The 10,744-nt window shown below is 41.4% G+C and overlaps 1 protein-coding gene across 1 annotated transcript in view; it reads right to left on the reverse strand.

Moving 5' to 3' along the window:
• Atp11b (ATPase phospholipid transporting 11B (putative)) overlaps positions 1 to 10,744 on the reverse strand; it is a 92,216-nt gene that overhangs the window by 3,309 nt on the left and 78,163 nt on the right. The window contains exon 28 of the mRNA XM_023704778.1: positions 9,431 to 9,516. Coding sequence (XP_023560546.1) covers positions 9,431 to 9,516 — 86 coding nt within the window. The remainder of the gene's footprint in view (positions 1 to 9,430; positions 9,517 to 10,744) is intronic.

Raw genomic sequence — 10,744 nt, forward strand, 5'->3', positions numbered from 1 at the left:
TTTTTTTTGTGGAACCGGGGATTGAACTCAGGCCCTTGCGCTTGCCAGGGAAGCGCTTATTCCACTGAGCCATCTCTCTGGCCCCTGAAGCACATTTTTTGAAGATGAATTTGGTATAAGATCTCTTCCAGCAGTTGGGAATCACTGGGTGTGAGTGGAGCATGGTAACAGAGACGTGAGTGGAGATGGTCAGTCACAGTGGACAAATGACACAGTGGGAGGGAAGTGACCTGGCTCTGAGGGCCAGCGGCTGGCAAGAGCCCAAGAGCCATGCCCAGGGTAGTGCGAGACCAATCACAGCTCCGGCTCGGCAGCTGCAGGCTCACCAGTGCTGTGGGACTGGTGACACAGAAGGAAACCTGCGTGTTCACTCACTCAGATGCCTTAGAGTCATGCAGGGCACTGCTTCTTACACTGATTTGTGAGATGTTTATAGATATCTTGCTTTAAAAAAGCTCTATGGTCAATTAGGTTTGGGAAGCACTAAACTCAATGACGCTCTAAACAGACTTCTCAAGAAAGACCTCACTAAATCAGGTTGTGGTCAGTCTCCAAGGGAAGCCAGAGCTACTACAACACTCCAGATTGTCTGCATATTCCCTTCCCCATCTCTGTGCACCAGGAACCACAAATCTGCACCAGAAGAAAAACTGTTATTCAGAAGAACAGCCTGGGAGATGCTGACTTAGCTAACAGGACTCGATCCATTTCCCCGCTTTGTCTCTGGGGCCCTGGAGTCCAGCTTCTCCTAAACTTCCATTCACCCTTGGTAGGAACCAGGACTCCATGCACCTACATGGTCAGGCTTGCACACAACTCCATCTACTGCAATGGCCCTTTCTTTCTTTTTTCAAAAGTTTTCTTTTTTGTCTTTTTGAGACAGGGTCTTGCTATGCAGTTTGGGCTGGCCTTGAACTCACAACGATCCGACTGCCTCAGCCTCCCGAGTGCCGTGATTACAAGTGCGTGCTACCACGCCCTGCAAGGGCCCTTTCTAATCAGGCTCCCCATTGACTTTCCTGCCCTATTTCCATATCCTTTTTGGGTCTCACCCAACCAGCCAGGGGCACTCAGGTCAGTACTGCCACCCATCAGGGCCCCCATGGGGGCTCTAGGAAACTTTCTTACCCTTTTCAATTACAACCTATCACTTTCTCTGTTCTAGTCCACTGCTTAGCATCACTTTTTAAGTGGTACAAGCACTGAAATCCAACTTACCTATTTGCTGAGCAGGGTACTGCACCAGTGCCCAGCAAGTGCAACATTGCCCTCAAGGTAAGAAGTGGGAAGAGACAGGTCGGAAGCACAGGGCAATGCTAGTTATGTTCAGGGAGCGCTTACTGTGTATGTGCAGGATGCTCATGGATCGGCTCCTTTAGAACTTACACAACTGCCCTGTGCTACAGGCACTATAATCACCCTCACTTTTTTTTTTAATTTTTAAAAATTTTTTAAATTTTTTTTTCGTAATTTTATTGATAAACAAATAGCAATGAGACAGTTTCAAATCAAATCACTAGGACAATTTCAAAAACTAACACACTGCATACATTCTTCTTGGTAGTTAATTGCTGTACAAAATGTGGACTTGATATCCTATTTACAAACACCACTAGAACAAATCATTCTATTCATTAACAGAATGTAACTATATATCTATCCTAACCACTTTGAATACACAGATACAAAATGGATATTCATTTGTATACCCTTTTTTGGTTAAGTTCCGTTATTTGAATATTATAGGTGTGTAAACTCAGCAAAATATTCTAAAAGAGTCCAGTAGCCCATAATAGCATTGGGTCTTCTATTTAACTGGCAATGTCAGAAATTGTTGACCTGAGTCCCCCACAGCTCAACATAACAGCATGGCTTACTTCTTATATTTCGTTTTCATACTTTTCTGCTGGATGGTTAAGACCAAGGTAAAGCAGGACCTATGCAACAAGAGTTGTAGCTTTTGGGTCTGATAAGGTCAGTGAAATCCCCTCCGGATTTATCCTGAGATCCTGTACTCAGATTGTAGAATCTTTGTCAGTGTCAGCCATGTGGATGAGTCACGGCCCTTGCTTGGCCAATGTGCTCTCTGTGAAAGCCTGAGAGAATGTTTTCTCTCCATGTGACTCTCCTTAGGCACACTCTACACCATCTATCACTTTCCTCTTTGGCCCCATAATCTCCTTGATCAGAAAATTTGGGACACTACCAAGTTACATGATGTTACAGTACAAGTTCTCATATGTCCTGAGTCTTAATTGACCTTAGAAGGTTAGGGTCAAAATGTTGGCTTTCCTTGCAGCCCTTCTTTTTCTCTAATTTTGGTCTGCAAACTTAGGTTGTTAACCATCCATAAGACAAACTTATTGTTATTATCAAACAATTTAGGCTGTTAAGCTTAACCTCACTATCTGTCTGCATATCAAACATCTTAGGCATACTATGGAACAGGTATTTTTCATCAAGTATTGATATGTTGAACTTTATGTCCCTACAGAATATGATAAAAACATTTAAAAATTAGAATATATTTTAATCACCCTCATTTTATACAAAGAAACAGAGGTCAAGAGTTTGTTCAAGGTCATTCACTCAAGCTGGAGCTTCAGTTTTAATTCTTAAATTCCAGACCCCCACTCTTTACCAAGCTACTATCCTGTCTTCTTATACCACAGTCTGAGACATATGACTCTGAAAAGACAAGGAAAGCGCAAACCCAATGTTGCTGGTAGTACTAGTGGAAAAGCATGAAAGAGAACAGCATCTGAAATATACATTGGAGGATGGGTGGATTTCACTGGCTGGAAATGGGGCCTCAAAGGGCTTTCCAGGCAGAGGGAAGAGGATGAGTAACCGTGGGGCACAGTGTGGGGTGTATTCATCTGAGCCCCACCTAGGCCTAAGGGAGCAGCTGTTCCCTTACAAAAAAGCCATTATGGTCACTGGCTCAGTGCTGATTTGTAAATCTGGTCCATGAAACACATGTTTCTGGCCAGTGTGAAGAAGACTTCAGAGCATTTTATAGCAATTTTACAGAACAATTTGAAGAACTAAATCTCATAACAATTTAAAAACGCGGGAGTTATTTTTTAAAATTTTATTTTCCTAAGAATTTATTTTTTTATTGTATTTATATAAAGTACTAGTCCATGGTTGACAGGAAATCACAAAGAAACAAACTGTCCTTGCAGCATGTCTATTTGGGGAGAATGGAGCTAGACCAGAAGTGGCTTCTCCAGTCCTTCCTAGTTGAATGACAAGTGCTCTTACAGTGGCTGCTCAATCAGCTGAAAGGGGTATACTGCAAGTGACATTCAGGTCACCAGCACTGGGTACACACAGGTTTAGACCTAACTGTAGGGAATTTTCTTGTTTTACATTCATTATAATACCTAAAGATGTGGATTAAAACATGGAGAGAGAGAGAGAGAGAGAGAGAGAGAGAGAGAGAGAGAGAGAGAGAGACAGACAGAGATAGACAGAGACAGAGACACCGACTTTGAAATGCCAAATATATTACAAAGAAATGACTCCTTTAGATTATCTTCTGACCTAAATAAAACCTATTTCCTTTCCTTTCCTAAATAGGAAAAACAAAAACAAAACCACCAGGCTACTCTGGAAACGCTGAAAGCTGGTGAGCGGCGTTTCTGGAAAGCTCTCTATGGAAAACGCTTTACTGTCCTCTAGCAAACCTACAAGCACTACTACTTTCCCACATGCCCATCTTCGACTTCAGTATCCACAAGCTGGGAGCTCAGCCAGGGAACGCATCACCACCACGGCCAGGAGAACTGGAATGGGACGTTTAGTTTTGTTTCACTCAAACGAAGGGGAGAGAATCATAGCACTCTGGGCAAAGGCTAGCTGTAAAAATCTGGACTTACCGCTAAGCCTCATTCTCTACCACACTTGTTTTCCAGAAACAATGACAAAAGAGGTAGCAGGGCTGCTAAGCAAAACGACTGCGGGCACTAATGTGGCTGTGTGCAGCCAACGAAAACGGCCACCATCTTTACAGAACTTGCCTTCTGAAATAGATCTAGGCTCACTGCTTTTTTTGTTTAGGACAGGGCCTGGCTATGTTGTTCAGGCTGGCCTTGAACTGTTAGCCCAGGCTGGCTCTGCCTCCACCTCCGGAGTGCTGGGTTACAGGCGTGTGCCAGCATGCTGGGCTGGGCTCAGGCTCTTATTTCTTTTGTTTTTATTTTTTTAATTTTAGGGAAGGGTCTATAGGATGTTCAGACTAGTAGTGATCCACCTGTTTACAGCCTCCCAAGAGCTGGGATTATAGGCACGCGCCACCATGGCAGGCCCAGGGATCGAGCCCCCAGCCCCTATACCTGCTTGCAGGTGCTTTAATCTGCTGTCAGGTTCTTATTTCTGTTACTGTTCTATCAAGGACAGCAAATGCTCCTTAGTTCCTTCTGTTGCTTACCAAGCATCTTCCTTAAACTTTGCAAATGTTAGACAATTATCTTACATTTTATAACCTATGTCACTCCTAAGACATCATATAAAATTTTCTTAGCATTAGGTAAGTATTAACTGCATGAGTATGTTTTTTCCTTAAAATTGTTTTTTACACTGGATGATCAGTGTAAACATCTTCCCTTTGTCTGGTCTTAACCAAAGTCTTACATTCTAATTAAAAAAAAAAAAAAAATCAAACAAGAAAATAGGTTTGGGTTTACCAAAATGCTTTTCAATGTGAAATCAAGTCATCAAGTACTACACCAACTTGGGACTATGGCTGAGAATGCTTCCCACACACAGCAAGTCAGTGGTCACTCTACCACATTGCAGATGGCTGGTATGGAGGGTGTGTGGGGTCTGCCGAGGGCCTTTCCTCCAGAGCACCTCTCTCCTGCCCCTTCCTCCTTCCTCTCCTAAGACAACAACCACTGACTGAAATGTGGAAACTAGGAAAGACAGGTACAAATAGAAGTATCTTTCTTTTTGGGCTTTGTAGAGAGGAGGCGATTTTTGCATGTGCCGCCTAAATTCAACTATGAAAATAAACATAAACATTGTATCAGGTAAGTCTGCTTTGATCACTTGGCTTATTTCTAGTTAGAGAGCAGGATGACCCTTTACTTTACTGACATACTTATTCAACTGGTTATGTGATATCTCGCTAGGAGTATCAGTCTCTGTAAAAGACTAACTCCCCCCAATTTAATGGAGAGAGTAAACGGTGGCTGGCAAGGGAGGAAATTCCTTGTCATTCCTACACAAATCCAACCATGAGTGGTAGGATTTTTTATGCTTCATAATTATTACCAGTCAAAATATTCTGTATATCCTAGTATGGTTTAGGGTTACAGTTTATTCCACAAAATGGGAATAAATGAAGCCCTTATCATTTCATTTTTATTAAGACAAAACTAAGAAATTATTAAAAGAACTGAGTGTGTTAACTATCAGCCAGCAGAACAACACTAAGTCCAAGCACTCATCCAAGCACTCAGCCCTAGGGGAGGCTTAGATAAACAAGTCAGTATCTACCCCATTAAGATACATAACTTTCAAGGGGAAAGTGATTTTAGAAATAACAGATGCAGTATATTTTCAAAGGGAGTTACTTCTTACATGTAAGATAACAGGTTGTGAGAATACCTTACTAGGTTAGAATATGAGGTAAAAAATATAGGGCTGGGAAGATGGCTCAGTAGAATAAGCACTTGCCTGGCAAGGGCCTGGATTCAATCCCTGGTTCACCAAAACAAAACAAAACAAAACAACAACAAAAAAGATTACTCTGAAAGGAAAATTAATAAGCTTTTCAGGGATAGACAATATGAAAATGTGAAGATCACAATGGAACAGAACTAAACCAAAACAGCGTCTGAGACACAGAACAGGCAACAGTGAGGTGGATGGCGGTGGACAGGTTGGGCCAGTTGTCCTGGCATTCTCCAGCAGGAGGCGGCAGGTGAGTTCTTGGCAAGCCCGGCGCAGTACTACCTAGTGCACGCATCAACTGTCCTGCTGGCTGCAAGCCTCAGCTAGCAGGTGCCTACTGTCCTCCCCTCTGTGCTGGCTTTCAGCAAATTCACATGCTGAGCTGACTGAACCCTTATCTTCTTCCATCTAGAAGAACAGAAAAGCAACAAATCTCATATTACAGAAAGATCATATAGTACCTAGGGTTAGAATCAAAGCAATGAGTTGGGTCCACAAACTGCGATGCACAAATGAATGCTCACAGTGGCATGTGCACTGTGACAGGACTAAAGGAGCTTCTGAATGGGACATGACAAAGCACACAAAGCCATGAGTTCTCAGTGCAGAGCTCTCACTAAACATACAGCCAGGTTGAAACCAAATTTCTGTTAATAAAATTCAATTTCCTCTATGAAATTCACAGCTACTAAGATTTAGACTTCTTACTGCAAAATGCCCAATTCCTTGCCTCTCATCCTTCTGCCTCTGTAGTAGCCAGCTGGATTTCAGCAAAGTACAGTGTCAGAAACACAAAAAGGGGGGCGGGGGAAATGGCTCGGTAGAATAAGCGCTTGCCTGGCAAGCACAAGGGGCTGAGTTCAAAATCCCAGTTCCACAAAAAAAGAGGAAGCACAAAAGGGGGCTTGAATTAGCTGTTAACAAATTAACTTACCATATATATATATATAATTTTTTTAAAATGTATTTGGTTGTTACAGGGTTTCACTATGCAGCTCACACTCAAGTGACCATCCTGCTTTCAGCCTCCCCAGCGCTTGGATTACAGGTGGATGCCGCTACGCCCTGGAGGCAGGGCTGGTGTGCTAGAACCAAGGTCCCTGCACTTAACCTAAGCAGGCCTTTTAGTCTGCTGAGCTATCTTGCTGGTCCCAATTTGCGATATATTTTAGTGAAGGTCGGTAACTTAGACTGATCTTGCTTTTTTCTTTTTAATATTAGAGCTAGAGACCCAGGCTTAATCCAAACATGTGCTATAGCCATCCTTATTTTTAACCTTTTTTCAGTTATGAGACAATGTCCACACAATGAAAACAGATTTTGCCTCATCTGCTTTTCCTATTTTAGGTCTAACCAAAACTAGTTCTACTGCGAAAAAATAAAAAAGCAGAAGTCCCTGGTTTACAAGTACTATTAAGTTTATATGACATTTACCTATAATAAAAGGAAAATACTCAAAGAATGAGCTTTATCAAACAAAAGCTTCTTTGAAAGTAACAACCTAATTAAAGATCAGAACACTCTTAAAGATGCCTGGTATCTATATAACCTGGCTTCTTGTTAATAAGCAACCATAGATACATCCATGGGGTTCTGCTGATCACAATTTAGGAAATGATGCCTTCCCAGCTCACAGGACACACCCACAGCAGTGCACAAACAGCCGCTCACCATTCAGGTGAGCAGCTGTCATTTCTGTGTGGCCTTCGGTCAGGCAAAGTATTTCTTCTTTTTGTTTTTCTTTGCTGTTGACTAAGTGAAGAGACTGTGGCATATATGTAAAATGATCACGTAATTGTGGAAACTGGAGGCCCAGAAGGGGAATGCACTAGGGACCATGTCTGTTTAGGTCACTGCGGTGGCGCCAAGTGTGGCCTGGGCACAGGGCCAGCCTCTGACTCTCATCCTGTGTTGTGCCACTGACTGGCAGTGGCACAGGAAGGGGATCTGGCCAACATACCCTGCTTCACTGTGGTCTCCCACTGATGCGTGTTACACCTCCTGGTCTGCTACAGCATTACAGAGCTTGGAATCGCTCTGATTTGTGATCTCTTTTCCTCATTCTTTCTAGGTCTGATATTCTTTTTAGGCTGAGTATCAAAGAGTGGCTTGATTTAAGACATTATGTGAAAACACAATTTCATTATAATATTACTCAGGATGCAAAATGTTATTCTCACTTGACAAAAGGATTGACTACAGTGTTCTTTTAACTCATGAGCACTTTTACTGCTTAGAGTAAAAGAAATGTTCAATAATGTGAGAGATAGCTGCTGTTTTCAGAAAATCACCCACAGGTACAACTGGGGTGTAGACACTTGGCTCATCCAGAAGGGAAAGCAAATCCTATTTGTTTTGATTTTAGCATTGCCTTTAAACATGAAATTTAGTTTATTACTTCAACACTGCTATATATATATATATATATATATATTCATCTTTAATTATATATCTTAGCAATTCAAAGTAGAATTTTAAAAAATAAAAAAAGATCCTAGAGGTTTGGTAAAAGTTTAAAAATGGCTCAAAATTAGAAACTCATGGAATTATGTGAAAGGTTAAGTGGTGCCTTGTCAAAGCCATTCAATCAAGTGAATGCAGACAGAAACCTTAGAGTACAAAAGAATTTAAAAAGCTGGTTATGGTGGTGCATGCCTGTAATCCCCAGCACTGGGGAGACTGAGGGAGGGGGATCACTGTGAATTTGAGGCAGCCTGGGCTACCTAGTGAGCTCAAGGCCAGCCTGGACTACAGAATAAGTTTCTGTTAATAAACATACAACTAAATTAAAAATATATATAGATGATTTAAGGGTCTGTAAAACACCAACAAGGTAAGAAATTAAAAAGTGCTAATTTTCTTTTTTTGTAACTTAGGGAAGGGTCTACAGGGTGTTCAAGGTCTCACTACTAGATCAGACTAATAGTGATCCACCTGCTTACAGCGTCCCAAGAGCTACAATTACAGGTGCGCACCACCACACCCAGTCTCCATTGCCACCACACCCAGTCTCCACTGCCGTCTCAGCGTGCCCCGGGGGTGGGGCTGGCACAGCACGCTAGGGATCAAAACCCAGCTGCTGTGTCTGCCTGAGCAGGTGCTTTAACTCGGTGAGCTATTTGGCCAGCCCTTAGGATTTAAGTTTTCACTCCCATCTCTCATAAGATATCTCTAGACTACTGGTTATTTTTTATGGAAACTGAAGGCATTGCTGTATCTGAGGAGATACAGGTACAAGACATGTAGAACGTATTATTCAATTTATAAGCGCACTATAGGAGCAGGGACATGAAATGTTCAGTAACCAGTGCAGTGTGGACACAAACACACACAAGTATTTGCAACACAGGTTTAAGGCAAGACAAAAAATGAACAACTCTCACTTCCAAGTACAACTTAATAGTTTAAATGCTATAAGGATTTTCTGCAGCTTTCAATAGTCAACATGCAGTAGCAGCCTTAAATATAAGTATGACAAGCAGAAGCATTAGAATGCTAGAATAAAGTTAAGGTATAAAAATATATAAGAAGGTACAGATCTGTCCTGTTATGCTGAATGTTCATCTGAATTTTCTTCTCAAAGAAGAAATGGATTTTTTTAAAGGTGTTAACACACATATCAATAAAGGTCAAATCAGTCAGAGACAGAGCTGTGCTGACCAAAGCGCCCGCGTGCTGCGCATGCCTCTGCCCATCTGGAGTCACCGACGCAGCATGCAGAAGTGGAGTGAGTCTACTCCTACGCTACCTAAGTCTGCTCAGGTGATCCCTTGCCCTGGACAAAGGCTGCAGTGCGATGAACTCGTCACTGAAAGCGACTGTGTTGGAGTACATCTATAAGTGGACAGAAAAGGGATGGGACACACAACAAGTCAGTGAGTGGTAGGCATCACCTAGGAGACAGACACAGGACAGGCTCTGTCACGCCCAACACCTGCCCCTCACGAGGGCAGATAATGATACACATACAAGGCTGACATGTGCAGGGTATTGGCTTTGCCATAAAAACATTTATTCTTGATTCTTAACACCACATTGTAATTCTGCAAAAAAAAGAGCTCCGAATAAATGCTGACAGCTTTTCTTTCCATAGGGTTTTGCTTGCTCCTTTTGGTAAACAAGTAATTAACAACTTAAACAATTTTCTAGTCATTTCTCCATCATTTCAAACCAGAAGTGAGGGTACGGGCTGAAATAACAAAGACTACTGTTTGCAGCAAAGGGATAATGTAACATACAGCATTTGAGTTACTATATTGTTTCAATTTTAAAAAAAAGATAAATGACTAAAAAACCACCTCCACAGGATAGGTATCTGATGAAAGTGGAGGTTTCCTTCTTAAATGAGTCCATCTACTTTTCCTTCTCATTTGTAAATTAGTTTGGTGAACCCAAAGAGAAGATTATACTATTTTCACATGCAAATGAAATGTCTGACAATAAGCACATTCTATTTTTAATGCCTTTTTAACATACGTTAAAAAAACAAAATAGATACTAAAAACCCAAAATATATAAAAAGTTAATATGTTATTAACTTTTATCTTAAGGGCCTATCTTAAGGTACAAATATTTCCTATGAAGTCCTTTAAAGAGTCTAGAAGGGAGGGGAGGGGAGTGGAAGGGAGTAAAAAAAGAATTAAGTCGCACCGATGCACTGCATGAATTGCACCAGTATTTGCTGCACACATGGACCATTAAAAATTTAAAGACTCTAGAAAGTGTAATAAGAATTAATATCACTTTTTATAGCAGTCAGAAACCTCTATGAAAATTACATAAATTTGCAAATGTTCCACCTACCACAGAATTTGTAAGGATAAATGTAAATCTGATTACTTTTGGAAAGGCTTACATTTTTAAATAGATGCCATTCACTTTTTTGGTTAAACATAGGTATATAGGTGAAGAGGGGAGAAAAACTGCTTTCCATCAAGGTTTTAAAAAGTATAATAACTAATGTTTAAAATTAGTGCTCTTTGAGGCCGGGGAGATGGCTCAGTAGAATAAGCACTTCCCTGGCAAGTGCAAGGGCCTGAGTTCAATCCCCGGTTCAGCAAAA

Source organism: Octodon degus, unplaced genomic scaffold, assembly GCF_000260255.1.
Source record: "Octodon degus isolate 3935 unplaced genomic scaffold, OctDeg1.0 scaffold00203, whole genome shotgun sequence".
Classification (NCBI taxonomy): Eukaryota; Metazoa; Chordata; class Mammalia; order Rodentia; family Octodontidae; genus Octodon; species Octodon degus.